Here is a 14,721-nt window from a genome sequence, read left to right on the forward strand (position 1 = left end):
GAATATTTATATTGAAGGATATTACTACTGATCTATATATATATATATATACGAAAGGGAATTTAATATAAAAATGTCGGTTGTTTCCTCTGTTTCGTAATAGAACATTTATCTTTGACTTCATCAACGTTAAAGTAGACATGTAATTTATATTTGCTAGAACCGAAATTAGTATACATAGGTAACTAACTACACGGCTTAAAGAACTTGAAAGTTCGCCATATTGTATTTTATCCGGAGCAGATCTAATACTATCAGCGTAGTTCGTTACTCATTTTCCAGGCATTTCAGTATTATCTTTCTGTCTATTTCTTGACTTAATTTGAAGGCTTCTTTCTCAGACTCTCCCCAGCTGTATACTTCACCCGTATTTTTTATTCGAATGACTTAACGCCGCCTACCGAAAGACATTTAAATTTTCGTATGCTATTCAGTAACATGTGAATTCTGTGAAATTCTACGGGATTCATGTCTCCTATGTCTCGTCATTCTTTCATAATCTTGTCCAAAGTGTTTTCCTCAAAACTCATTTTCGAAATTCGTGAGCCTGTGCTTTTCTCTGCACATTAACACCCTCTATATGTTTATTTATCTATTTATTTTCACATGAATAGAGTAGTTACAACTCGGTTAGTAGATCTAATTTTCAATATACTTCTTTCGAAATATGATAAGAACATCTCTGAACATTACTTTTTCCACCGTATGGAATAACCGTTTAAGCCATTTTGGAATTTCCTTTTCGGAGTGCGTCACACCTGCACGTGAATAGTTGCTTGCAATTAATTGATATCGGCACCGTGAAAGTTTTTTTGCGATATTTCCTCACAGCCCTGTACAGATGATAATGAAAAGGGCGAAGTTAAGAAGGTATTATAATTACGAGGGTCACTACGAAAGTTTTGAGATACGCATTGTTGTGGCACAGTATTTGAATTCTAACAATTGCGTTCGGTAGTGGTATCCAGAGCGAAGAAGCGAAGCAAGTTTCAACTCGCCTCTCTTATCGACGTGGCCGTATCGCCTTCACTTGTTTGTTGATGTGAGCAGTATTCGGCTGTCTAGAATGGAGCTCGAAAGGGAACATTTTCGAGCAATGATCCTTTACGACTTCAAAAGTGGTTTGAACGAGACACAAAGCCTTGACCGTTTGCAGGGGGCATTTGGGGACCTTGCTCCTTCCCGTGCTACAATTTTTCGGTGGTTTGGTGAATTCAGAAGAGGCCGGACATCGCTTAAAGATGAAGAGAGAGCTGGACGTCCGGCAACAGCTGTGTCAGATGAAAACATTGCAGCTGTGGAACAAATGATTCGAGAAAATCCTCGAACAACTTTCAAGGACATTGAATCTACAGTGAACATTGGATCGCCAGCTGTAACAAAAATTCTTCATGATCATTTTCGGCTCAGAAAGGTTTCATCTCGTTGGGTGCCTCACACTTTGACTGAACAGCAGAAGCGCATGCGTGTGGAATGGTGTGAAGAAATGCTTGCAAGATTTGATGGAGGGAATTCTCGACGCGTCTCTGACATTGTTACTGGTGATGAGACTTGGATCTATCAATTTGACCCTGAAAATAAACGCCAGTCTACAGTTTGGATCTTTCCAGACGAAAATCCACCCACGAAAGTGAAGCGACCGCGAAGTGTGGGGAAGAAGATGGTCGCAACTTTCTTCTCCAAATCTGGCCATGTTGCAATTGTTCCACTTGAAGAACAAAGGACTGTTACTGCTCAGTGGTACACCACTGTTTGCCTAACAAAAGTGTTCCAGAAGCTTCGGAAACGGCGTCCAAGAACTGGGTTACGTGGGATCCTGCTTCATCATGACAACGCGTCCGCACACACGGCCGTTCACAATTCAGTTTTTAGAATCTACGGAGGTCAAACTTCTGACTCATCCGCCGTATAGCCCTGACTTGGCCTCGTGTGATTTTTTTCTGTTTCCCAGGATCAAAGATCGCATGCATGGGAAGAGATTTTGCAGCCCTGAAGAAACTGTAGTGGCTTACGAGAATGAACTTTCAACACTTGAGGAAAAAGACTGGCAACACTGCTTCCAAAAGTGGTTTTCGAGGATGCAAAAGTGTGTACAGTGTAATGGTGAATACTTTGAGAAAATGTAATTGATTTTAAGTATGTAAGTTATTTCACATCTCAAAACTTTCGTAGTGACCCTCGTACATGGGCGCATGGGGGAATATTCAAAATTAACAAAAAATTGGTTACCAATGAATCCTCCCTTGAAAAATTTAAAGGTTTTGACGTTTCGGAACTCTCAGCTGCTTCCTTCCTCAGTGGCAAGGCAAGAAGGATTAATACGGAAAGGAGTAAAAGCAGGAATACATACCACTATATAAAAGTAACGTACAAAAAAGATCCTGAGATGAATAGAGCAGAATGAAAAAAGAATGAACTGAATAAAAAAGAACGTGGTGTCTATGTTAGGCCACTATTGTCAGATCCAAAGTATGCATCAAAGGTAGGTACCCAAGTTCGTTCAATGTTGCCAGTATCAAGATTCAATGCAGGTTTGTATTTATGAATAAAGAACAATTCTTTAATTTCACGTTGTTTTCTTGATTTTGCTAAACCTATTACTTTAACCTGTTTTATATTATGTGAATGTTGTTTTAGATGAAGCGCTAAACCCGACATGACTTCTTCATGTGACTTTTTTGATTGTCTAACATGTTCCTTCACACGCGTGTTAATATTACGTTTAGTTTGGCCAATGCATGAGGAATCACATTCGCAATGGACGCGGTAAATGCCTGCCTTACTTAATGGATCAACATTCGCAATTTTGTTAGACGATCAAAAAAGTCACATGAAGAAGGCATGTCGGATTTAGCGCTTCATCTAAAACAACATTCACATAATATAAAACAGGTTAAGGTAATAGGTTCAGCAAAATCAAGAAAACAACGTGAAATTAAAGAATTGTTCTTTATTCATAAATACAAACCTGCATTGAACTTTGATACTGGCAACATTGATCAAACTTGGGTACCTACCTTTGATGCATACTTTGGATCTGGCAATAGTGGCCTAACATAGACGTCACGTTCTTTTTTATTCAGTTCATTCTTTTTTCATTCTGCTCTATTCATCTCAGGATCTTTTTTGTACGTTACTTTTATATAGTGGTATGTATTCCTGCTTTTACTCCTTTCCGTATTAATCCTTCTTGCCTTGCCACTGAGGAAGGAAGCAGCTGAGAGTTCCGAAACGTCAAAACCTTTAAATTTTTCAACGGAGGATTCATTGGTAAGTAGCCAATTTTTGTTAATTAAGAAGGTATTGTTTTCTTGTTGCAGTCAGGGCTTGGATAATCTACCTAGTAAACACCTACACCTTATGGGTGAGTCCGTTGAGTCCTGTGCATCTCTGTTTTCTAAAACAAGGTGCATTGGTGTCCAGGATGACCCATTCTATTCGTCATATTAGATGGCGTTGTCTCTCCCACTTTCCTTCTGACTGTGGTTCCCATTTTCGGTGACGCGAGCCATTTCTCCAACTGTCCGTTGTGTCGTACACGATCTTCTGTGACATTACATGTCACATTCTCCCACTGACCTCCTAGTCTTCGTGCTGGTCTAGTGACTGGCACGTGTGCTTTTGTGCTTTGGGTCCCCGGGTTCGATTTTCGGTGGGAGAGTTGAAATGTGAATGCGTTACGGTAGTGAACAGGGATACCAAACCTGTGAATGTTTGCAGTGGTCATATCCTCTCTCAACAGAAGTCAAGTCATGTAGTGGCGCTCTTTGATGAAACTTGTCCACTCGTGTGGTAGCAGCTGATAGTGAAATGTGGATTTGTATTCCTTTGATTAATACTGCCATTAGATAACACATCAGTCCTAATACAAGTGGCTTATATGCTCGATTGTTACGGCGGAATACTCGAAAGTGCAAATCAGTGTGATACAACCCTCTTATAAATAATGTAAAGAATTAGCAACGATAATAGAATTTAGCTTCTCGATTCATTTTAGAAAAGTAATATTTAAAAATAGTTCAATGTTTGATTGATAAAAAGGACTCGCTTTCTCCATTCTCCCATGGTTTTTAATGTTAAGTCATTGCTGATGCTAAGCATGAAAAAGATAGTTGCTCGATTGTTGGCTTTCATTATTATTACATTATCTTTTTTTTCGTACTGACACTTTATGTTTTGAATTTTGTTCGTTTTTTGTTTAAAACACACCACCAGTATTTCTGAATGTGTAAAAGATTGAAATTTAACGTGCTTAGCTATTTGATTTTTTTTTTAAAGGAAAAGAGCATGATGCACAAACAAATACAAAACTGTGTGGTAAATCCTAAAAGTAGGTGGAGTAGTGAATTGGGTTTCTTTCGAATTTGTTCCATTTTCTTCAGGATAGAAAAATTCACGTAGCGGTATAAAAGATTGCTTCTTGCAGTGCGGAATAATTTGTTTTAAAATATATATGTATACAATAAATCTGCCAATTAACTACTCCGTCCAGATTTTGTTTTCCCCTTTTGTGCTTGTCCATCAAGGTATTGTGAAATTGGTGCTTGCTGGTATTTTCTTAAGAATATTTGTTTTCGATTTTGATATAGTTGTTAAAGCAACCTTAAGAACAATGAATTTTTTGCCTTAGATGTAATAAGTCTAACTGCACCATTATTAAAAACAACAAATAAAATAATAAATCGATATGTTTTTTTTTTTTTGTTATTATTTGAATTGTGTCTTTTTTTTTAATTTCTGATATTTCTCTTACTTTGCTTCTGTGAGCTTCTTCAGAGGAGTAAATTTCTTACGGGGTAAATCGTGAACTTTTTTCCTCTATGCATGCTATATTTATTCTTGTGTGTAAAAGTAAGAACGTATGCTCCTTTTTAGTCCTAAAATTGTATGAATAAGATCTAATTTTGAAACACCACTGTAAAAAATAATAATTAAATACATTACGAACTGTCGGGAAATCAAGATGGCGTCCAAGAACCTAAGTATAAGGCAGCTTTGCTCTCATTTTTATCACTTTTTTAATTTTAAACAATTTTTTACTTTAGACCAATTATAGTTTCTTAATTATGCTTGGCGCCGCTTATCCTCTTCCTATACAAGTTTAATATTGAAAGTCAAGTCTACGTTTAACGGGCTATTCTTACATATTGGACGGGTCATTTTGTAAAACCAATTTCACTTTATAACAATTTTTGCGATATAGTCGACTTGGCTTACTTAAGCCGCGACTTCTAATCACTAATATTCCTCGCAAGAGGGCAATAACAAAACAGAACTGTTTTGAAATATGTGCTTCTATTTTGATTTCTGCTCTTTCAGTGTTACCAATTATCAAAGTTCTTTGATAGGTAAATTTGGTCTCTGGCAACATTGAAATAGCATAAATCAAAATAGAAGCACGTTCTAAGATAGTTCATAATAAGTGTATGATTATTACTTCTAACAGTGGTGTTTCGAATTAATTTTTTTTTTCGCTAAAAAGAAACATTCGTTCGGTATTTTCATGCAGAAGAATAAAAATAACATGTAGAGGAGTTCGAGATTTAATTGTAAGAAATGCATTCCTCCGAAGAAGCTGACAGATGTTAAAAGTGTACGAAATATTAAAATAGGACCAGCAAATGCAGGAAAAAAAAGTAAATATAAAATCCCTAACATTATACCGGTATATTAAAATTTACTTCATGTAGTTTTAGTGCTTTTGCGTGATTTATCTTTCATTTGAGTAGATATTTTCAGGCTCAATTCAGCTCCCAAAGAAGTTTATAGTATTATTTTTTTTAATTGCGCATATGATTTAATTGATATATGCATTATCTGGCCAAAAATTTAACAGCACTATAGATTTTTTAAAGTATTACTTTTTTTTTTAATAGATCGTAGACTGTATAGAAGGTAGATGTAGGTTTTTGCCTTGTGTAGTGAAAGTTTTTAACTACGTTCATGCGATAAACGTCATTAATATATGTAGTTGCTCATACCCAAAATAAAAACCTTGTACCATTTTAACTATTTGTAAGTGAGAAATATTTTTTGAGTATATTAACTTGAATGTAGAAAGTTTCAGTTGTCGAAAATATATTAAAATTAGCATGTTGAGTGTGATTTTCATCTTACGTGAACAAACAAGTGTGATACTTAACCAGTTCTGAGTGTGGCAGAAGTTTTATTAATGTTATAACAAATAAATGTAAGTAGCAAGTAGGTATACCGTAAATTATTAATTGAAATCCAAAACAAGAATAAAATATAGTATAGTAACAATGAAAATAATGACAATTGTTGCGGTTTTTTTTTTTTTTTTTTTTTTTTTTGTATTGATAAAGTCGGTTAACAAAAATTGAAGTATCTATTGACTTCATAAATACAATGAAATCAATAGAGTTTAAGATTTGTTCTTTACGTTGTAAAATGTTCTTAAAATTATCTTATATCCTGATGTATTATCGAAAGGATTTTGTCTTTTAGTTCGGGTAAGATAGGATAACCGAATTCTTTCAAATTCTTAAAAGACTGTAATGTAACAGACAGAATAAACCAACAATTTATTGTTCGTAACAAACAAGTTAATAAGTTTGGATCTACATGAAAAGTGCACGTTTTACCGACTTACCTAACAAGAAGTAATGGGCGTTCTACTGAAAAATATATAACTTCAAGATTCTGGGCGTATTGTGGTAATTTGAAGTATAGAATACTGTAATGCCGAATCGATCATAGTTAAAAAAAGACCTACATTATCAATAAGTTAGACATTATCAGACTGGAAGAAAAATATCCACCTGTAATTACCTTAAAATTGTGTTTAAAGAAGCACAATTATGCGTTTCGTAAAAAAATAGAGACGAGATAACAGCCTCGTTAAAACCGCGCGTCTGGTCATCATAGGGTAAATGTATTGTTTAGAATAAGAAAGTGTTTCATTTTTAAAACATCATTGTACAGTAATCTACCGATATCCACCTAAACCATTTAAGTACACTGTGTATAGGGGAGAAAGAAAGGTCAGTGGAAAGTTTTTTTTTTCTTCTTTTTAATATAGAGTGTGGATTCAAATATACATTTAGTGCATTACGTTGATAAAAGAGCAGTACTCGCCATTGGGATGCTTTTTTCCCTCTAGGATTTTGAACTTCTTTTGTGGACTTATGCGGGTCAAAGTTGATGCAAAATTAATTTACAATTTCCCCTTAAATATTGCTTGAGACCTAATTTCACTTTTTTAAACTCTTACATCAGCCAGGATATTTTAATATACACACAGTTTCTGTACAAAAATTAGAAAAAAATGGAACAACGGAATTAATAAATAAACTTGATAAAACATTTCACATATTATAAATGAAATGAAATGAAATTTATAGTTTTACGTCCCACTATTGTGCCCTTTAGGCTAAGGGAGACGTATGACTAATGAAAGTGTGTGTTTCTGAAGAAAGAAAAAAAACGGATAGAATTAGTGTGTGGGAGAAAGTGGGAGAATTCCGAGAAAACCTACGCACACGATGTTGTCCACCATAAATTCTCGTGGCCGACGACCTCTAGTATCAGAAACAGGCGCCCGACCATTGAGCCACCGAGCCCTCATCACTTGCTTTAAGTTCGAATTTCTGAACAGAATTTAAATGAGATTCTTGTTAAAATTCCTGAGCGTGTTACCACATTGTGTGAAGTGGAGAAAAATGTTGATACACACAAGCAACATTTTTTTTTTTTTTTTTTTTAATCCGACGTGTTTGTCAAGTCAGAAACTTCAGTCATAAAATTATATTTAAGAATAAAGAGTCTCAGTGGTGAGTGTTGCTCTTGGATCAGTAATAATAAATTTTACAATTCAGTTGTGAAGAAATGTTTAAATCCTTGAAAGTTTGCAAAAATTAGTTTCTAATTTTCCAATAATACATTGCTCTAAAAGATACCAACCTCATTAAACGTTTCCTAACAATTCTAAATTAAACTCAAGAGTATGATTAAAAACTGGAACCAACTGTTTTATTTATTTATTTATTTATTTATTTATTTATTTATTTATTGCATTACAGATTTGTCTAACACAGTGTGTTCAAACAATTTGTTTGTTTGATGTTTTAAAAATGTGTGATTTATCAGTACTTGAGATTTGTTTGTTTTTATAATGATTGGACCACTTTTTTCCCTCTTTAATTGTATATTTTGGTCAGATGTTTCTCTAATTAAAAATAATTTTGGTATTTTCAGTTCCCAATTGAAATGTCTATGCCATGGATTCTTACCGACCATATTTTAAGAACTAAAGAACCATCTATGATGGAGTAAGTAATTTGTTTTCTTTTTCGCAACTCAAAAATACTGAACTAAGAAACAAACTCCACCGTGAATCAAGTTATCTAATGTAAAGATATTGATATATAATTATAAAATTTCAGGAAGATGATTCTGTATACTAAACGAAGAATGGGTCGAAAAACATGCTTTGTTTAGGAGGTGGAAGCGCGTCAAAATGTTCTCGACGACGTGTTTTTTATGAAACATGTCATTTCCAGACATAATGGTAACAAGTAAAATGCTCAGAGAAAGAACCTGATAAATCTTTATATACATGCAGAGGAGAATGTCGCGTATTAAATTTTTTTTTTTTTTTTTAATGGATATTTTTTTCTTCAAATACTCGAGGAGCTATCAAGTTGTTTCCTTGTATAATTTTCTGGTTGTTAAACTTCGACAAGAACTAGGCAAAACCATGAAAAGATAGAGACAATAGTTTATTCCCCACTGTTTATTTTAACTTCTTCTTTCGTTTGGTATTAGGAATTACTTACCGACTTTTGGTGGTGGTATTTATCCACGTCATGTTGTTAAGGAAGCTATGTTCACACTAAGTATAAACATTTCACACTTTGTATGAAATGTTATTAACACAGTGTTAGATATTAATTTTAATGTAAGTTACATAATTCTCAAACAGTCTGAGAAAGTAATGCCAAAGAGCCATTTTTAAACTACACTGTTGAAGAATGATTAAAGTAGTTTAATTTGTTATATAGATACTGCACTTTGTACACTGAGTATCCTTTCGATTGTTCCAAATACTGTATCGTACATTTTTTTTCACAGGTACGTGTTATATCCGTTGGATTTGTATAATGACAGTGCTCATTATGCACTTACTGTATTTCGAAAACAGTTTCTGTATGACGAGGTGGAAGCAGAAGTGAATCTATGTTTTGATCAGTTTGTCTACAAGCTCAGTGAACAGATATTTGCTCACTATAAGCAACTGGCTTCCAGGTGAGTCATTATTAATTAATTAATTTGCTTTTTGAACTTCCTTGTGGCTATATAGTTAGCATACGCAGGGCTCCCAGCTGTCCTATTTTCCTGTTTTTTCCTATATTTTGGAAATTTGTGTATATTTGTCTTATATATGTCCTATATTTTTATATTGTCCTTTATTTCCTATATTTTTCAGTGATTGAATTATTAAAAATACAAGCCAAGGGCTAAATTGCTACACATTAGCAATATGCTAAATGTATCTTAGCTTTTTTTTTTCTGAGGGACTAGTCACTAATCCTCACTATTATTTTTTTTTAATTTGTTTTTTCCTATCCTTCTATGCCCATTCTTCTTTCCTTTGTTTGCTATGTGCTTATTCTTCCCTAATGAAGCTTAGCTGAAGAAACTTACCATTCTCCAGTTTCTTACAACACAAGCTGTGTTAGCATTTTCTTTCAGTAAAGTGTGTGCAGCAGTATCGGCTAGGCATGGAGGTGTGTTGGTATTCACCAACATATTCCAACGACTTCCAGTATTGCTGTGTATAATATGCAGGGTTCCCACACGCGTCTTGGAACACCTGGAAATAAAAGTGTGTCGTGGAAACGCGCTGAAAAAGGTATGGGAAGCAGAAAAATGGTGAAAATCCTGGAAATTATTTATGAACTGGACTGGAAATGTCCTGAAATTTATGTTGTATAACAGTTGTTAGAAGTTTATGTGATGAATAAAATACTGTTACATTATTTATTTCAGAAGGAAATATGTTGATCAAATAATTCAAAGTTTAATTAGATTCAAATATTTCATTTACAGAGAAATAAGTTATCAGTCTTCTTTTTTCATTAGAAAGATACGAAATAATGAAAAATAATGTCAAAATACAGTTCATCGCAGATAAAAGAATTAGAAGAATAGTATGAAGATACAGAAATAGTTAATATTTTTGTGTGTATTCAAAATTATGTGTAAATAACGACATGTAAATGCCATGGTAATCCTATAAATAAGAGTTAACTAGTTTTTTTTTTCTTAGGTAGTGTGAATATGTTCTAAATTCTAACAATATTGAAGCTGCATTTTTTAGTGTTTTTACTATTTTCTATGCCTTGTTCAAATTCTGTTTGCACAAAAATCATAAAAACAAAAGAAAAAGTAACGTGGAAAGTGCAATTCAAAATGTATGGAGAGGTGGTATCCTTAAAGAAATAATACTTCCAGTTGCATTACTAATTTGTGTTTGTGCATTGTAGTCAAAATTGTTGGTACCTCGGAAAATCTGCAATTAACACTGCAAAAAGTCTTGGAAGGTTGGCGGGTGAAGGTTGGCCTTTTCTTACAATACATTTATTTATTTTTTTATGTACTTCCGAGCGTAATATTTTATTGTAGAAACCAAACTGTCTTATTTTATAAACCAAACTTTCTTATTTTATAAACCAAACTGTCCTATATTTTTTTCAATGTCGTACTGGGAGGCCTGCATACGCGCCTTATACGCTGGAGTCCCAGGTTCGATTCCCGGTGGGTGGTTTGGATTCCACATTAAGCTGTTGGTTCATATCTCATATAGCCTCGGTGCTGAACGGAATGCTAAACTCATTGTTTGAAAAGCAATTAACAGTTTGGTTTTGATTCTACTTGGAATCGGAAAATTCTACTTAAAACAAAGAAGTTAATTGATACCTATAGTCCATGGAAACTTCCCAGTGATCTCCAAATTATATCAATAGTAGTGATACTAGCGGTGACGGTCACCCCTAGAATCGCAGCATTTCAGTCCACAAACTGTTGAGCCACTAGATGGCTTGTAGTTGAGTGATAGGCAATTAGCACATTGGCTTAGCTTCCCTCAGTGTTATTAATGACTTTGTAGAACAGTTTCCTCCCCAAATCGCTTCACTATGGTGGATCAGCATCGAAAATTTAGTGGTTCTATCGAGAATTGAACCCTGTAACACTATGACAAAAGCTATGCTCTAGGGCAGTGTTTGTTGAACTAGCAAAGTATAAGTAGTTACTAGCGTATTTTTCCAACCATGATTTTCAAATCTTAAACCATTTCAGCTGTCTCATATGGCAGAAAATTTATAATAATATTGTGGTGATAGAGGTGTTTGTTTTGCACTGCGTAGTGCTAGTGTAAGCAGTAGATAGCAAGATATTGCTAATGTCTGTTCTATTAGAATTGGGACGGAATTCATCACGCATCAACGGTATGGGACACGTGTTGAAGACTTGTTCTTTTTTTTACCTTTGATAATTTGTATATAAATAGTTGAAACATATTTGGTGCAACGTTTCTAACCCCTTGAAATTGTATTTATCAACTTCGATAATGTCTCCCGTACATATATTAAGCCACATTTAAAAGCGATCTTTTTTTTCGAAATTTTGTAAATACAAAACATCAAACAAAAACAAAAAGGACGTAAATTGTCTCATTTCATGAAAAATTCCAATCATTCCATTCACATAAATCATGCTTCAAAATGTTTTGAAAAATATAGCGTATTTTTACAATATACGTATTTTCTTCAATATACGACGTAAGAAATATTAAAATTTTGCAACTTTTTTTTTTTTTTTTTTTTTTTGTATGTATAAAATATCATCTAAAACGGCCATTTTTTCTTCGAATAATTCAGTGTTAAATAGTGGCCGTAAATTAATTGTAACGTTATCGCTGTAGTAATGCACTGATGAACAAGGGAGACTTCTTGATAACATTTTAGGTGGTAGCTTTTGCAACAACGTGACTTACTAAAAGATTGTGTATTAGGTTACGGATCTTGATTTATTTTCAATTCTTAAAAAGAAAGGGAAAAAAAGAAAAGAAATTATGGTATAGATTTCAGTGGACAGTTTTCGTGTACAGAGCTTGTTTCTGAATAACTTATTCGTATTTTCTACTTGTATATTTCCAGCATTTTGTTGGATAAGCGATTTCGAGCAGAATGTGTGGCTTTAGGAACATATCTATTGTCGTATCCAAGGGCCAACAGGTATGAGACACTTCTGAAGCAACGGCACGTACAACTGCTGGGACGTTCTATAGATCTTAACAAACTCATCACTCAGAGGATAAATGCAGATATGCAGAAGTCGTTGGATCTTGCCATAAGTAAATTTGAAGCTGGAGACATTACTGGAGTTGTGGTAAGTACTTGTACTGGCATCCATCAGCTTGTCTTAAAGAGCCATTCCAAGTAAAATTCTTGTGGAGAATTGATAGCTTATTTTAAATAATAAATGAACCAAAAAGCGTGAGAAAAAACATTTCAGCAGGAAAACAATTTCTGGAAGCAATTATACGAAGTTTGTGTCATGATATACTTGAGTTGACTTTTGTAAAATGAAAATGAAATGAAATCTTTAAGCTTTACGTTCCATGGTTATTTCTGCTAGGCTCAAGGAAACGGTGATAATGAGATATGAATGAAATGGTGGAATGAAAAAATGGGAGGAAACGGGAGAATTCCGAGAAAACCCATACACACAGTGTTTGTCCACCACACAGCTCACTTAGCGCGAGTTTGGATTGAACCAAAGACCCCATACACTAGAGATGAACGCTCTATCACTGAGCCACCGCGGTGCCTCCGAGTTGAGTTATGTGTTGTACGCCCCTATGCAGCAGGAACGACTGAGCCTACTTACTATTGCCGTGGGTTCTGAACCACGACCGGTTCCCTGCGTAGCGTAGTCGCTAACGCTCTCTCTCTCTTTTAGTGCGAACGGTCCTGGGTTCGATTCTCGGTGGGGATACTCGGTCGAAAAGGTGTAACATCTTTTTCTGGCCTGCCATCCTGAGTGAGGTTTTTCCTGGGTTTTCCTTATTCATGCCAGGAAAATGTCGCGATGGTACCTAACTTAATGGTCCCAGGCCGCTTCCTTCCCCTTCATCGGATAGTATGCTCGCCGAAGGACGTCATCCCTCATATACATGACGGGCTAAATGCCCTTAGATATTGAGAGAGCTCAGAAATCTAATTCCTATTCCTAAGTCCCCACGACAGATGGCTCCGTGTAGCGTGGTCGCTAACACTTGCCTTTGGTGCGAGCAGTCCAGGGTTCGATTCCTGATGGGGACACTTGGTCGAAAAGGTGTAACAGCTTTTTCAGGCCAGCCATCCTGAGTGAGTTTTTTTCTGAGTTTTCCTCATTCATACCAGGCAAATGCCACGAGTACCTAACGTAATAGTCCCAGGCTGCTTCTTTCCTTTCCCCATTTACCCTTTTCTTCGTCTCCAATTCCCCAGGCAGTGGGATCGCCCAGGGACGTCATCCTCATATGTGTAACGGGTTAACATGGCCATAGATGCCGAAAGCCCAGAAATCTAATTCCTAATCCTAATCCTAACCACGACCAGAGCTTGAATCCAGTACAGACGAGAGGTTTGTAAACCGTCGTGAATTGATTTTCTCTTAATATAGACTTCCCCACCACCTATCTCGTCTCCAAGAGAGCTGGATTAGTGGACACACCACTGATTCGACTGTTTTATGATACAAAGACCACACGTGTCGTTCTCCCATAGTTATCAAATTTCATGAAAACACGTGACAAACATATTTATTTACAATATATGAAGAAGAGTAAATACTCTTTTCTCTTTTAAATAACATTTTCTTTACTCTACTGCTTTACATAACTTTATACAGGTTGTTAAACCAACCTGGCTGCTGAAAACATTAAAAAAAATGAACTTTAAAGGTCCATAGCTCCAATACTATGGGACGTACCGTAGTCGGGTCAAGACCTCACTTTGGAACTAATATGTGCCCTATCCAAAAATGCGTTTCAGAATCCTAAGGTACTAACGCAACAATTTTTATAAAAGGAGTTTGGCTACGGGCATATAATTTGAAGTACTCACCAAGTACCTCTATAAAAATTGTTGCGGAAGTATCGCAGGATTCTGAAACATGGATATTTGGATAGGACAAAATATTAATAAGTGAAATCTTGACCCGACTACAGTAGGTCCCTGGAGCTATGGGCCTTTAAATTTCATGTTTTCGGCAGCCTATAACTCCGAAAGGCAGCATTTGTGCACCAGGTTGGTCTATACTTTTTGTCTTATCTTGGTATCATGAATCACCTCCTAAATGTTGTCGGTCTCGTTTTGAAACCTTGTATAGACTGTTCCTCACCACCTATTTCGCCCCCAAGAGATCTGGATTACTGACACGCCACCGGTTCTACTGTATTATGATATAGAGACCACATGTGTTGTTCTTCCATGGTTACCAAATTTCAGGAGAACATATGACAAAAACATTTATTTAGTAAATTTGAACAGGTATAAATACTCTTTTTCTCTTTTAGTGGCCCCGCGTAGCGTAGTCGCTAACGCTCTCGCTTTCGGTGCGACCGGTCCCGGGTTCGATTCCCGGTGATGGCACTCGGTCGAAAAAGTGTACCAACGCTTTTTCAGGCCAGCCACCCTGAATGAGGTTTTC

At 35.5% G+C, this 14,721-nt stretch overlaps 1 protein-coding gene across 2 annotated transcripts in view; it reads left to right on the forward strand.

Moving 5' to 3' along the window:
• The window catches only part of Cyfip (Cytoplasmic FMR1-interacting protein Sra-1), a 110,311-nt gene that overhangs the window by 64,377 nt on the left and 31,213 nt on the right, over positions 1–14,721 (forward strand). For both annotated transcript variants that reach the window (XM_081738943.1, XM_081738944.1), the window contains 3 exons: positions 8,218–8,291; positions 9,094–9,267; positions 12,183–12,414. In XM_081738943.1, the coding sequence (XP_081595069.1) occupies positions 8,218–8,291; positions 9,094–9,267; positions 12,183–12,414 (480 nt within the window). The remainder of the gene's footprint in view (positions 1–8,217; positions 8,292–9,093; positions 9,268–12,182; positions 12,415–14,721) is intronic.

This window comes from Thermobia domestica, chromosome 14 (genome assembly GCF_964235325.1).
Source record: "Thermobia domestica chromosome 14, izTheDome1.hap1.1, whole genome shotgun sequence".
Classification (NCBI taxonomy): domain Eukaryota; kingdom Metazoa; phylum Arthropoda; class Insecta; order Zygentoma; family Lepismatidae; genus Thermobia; species Thermobia domestica.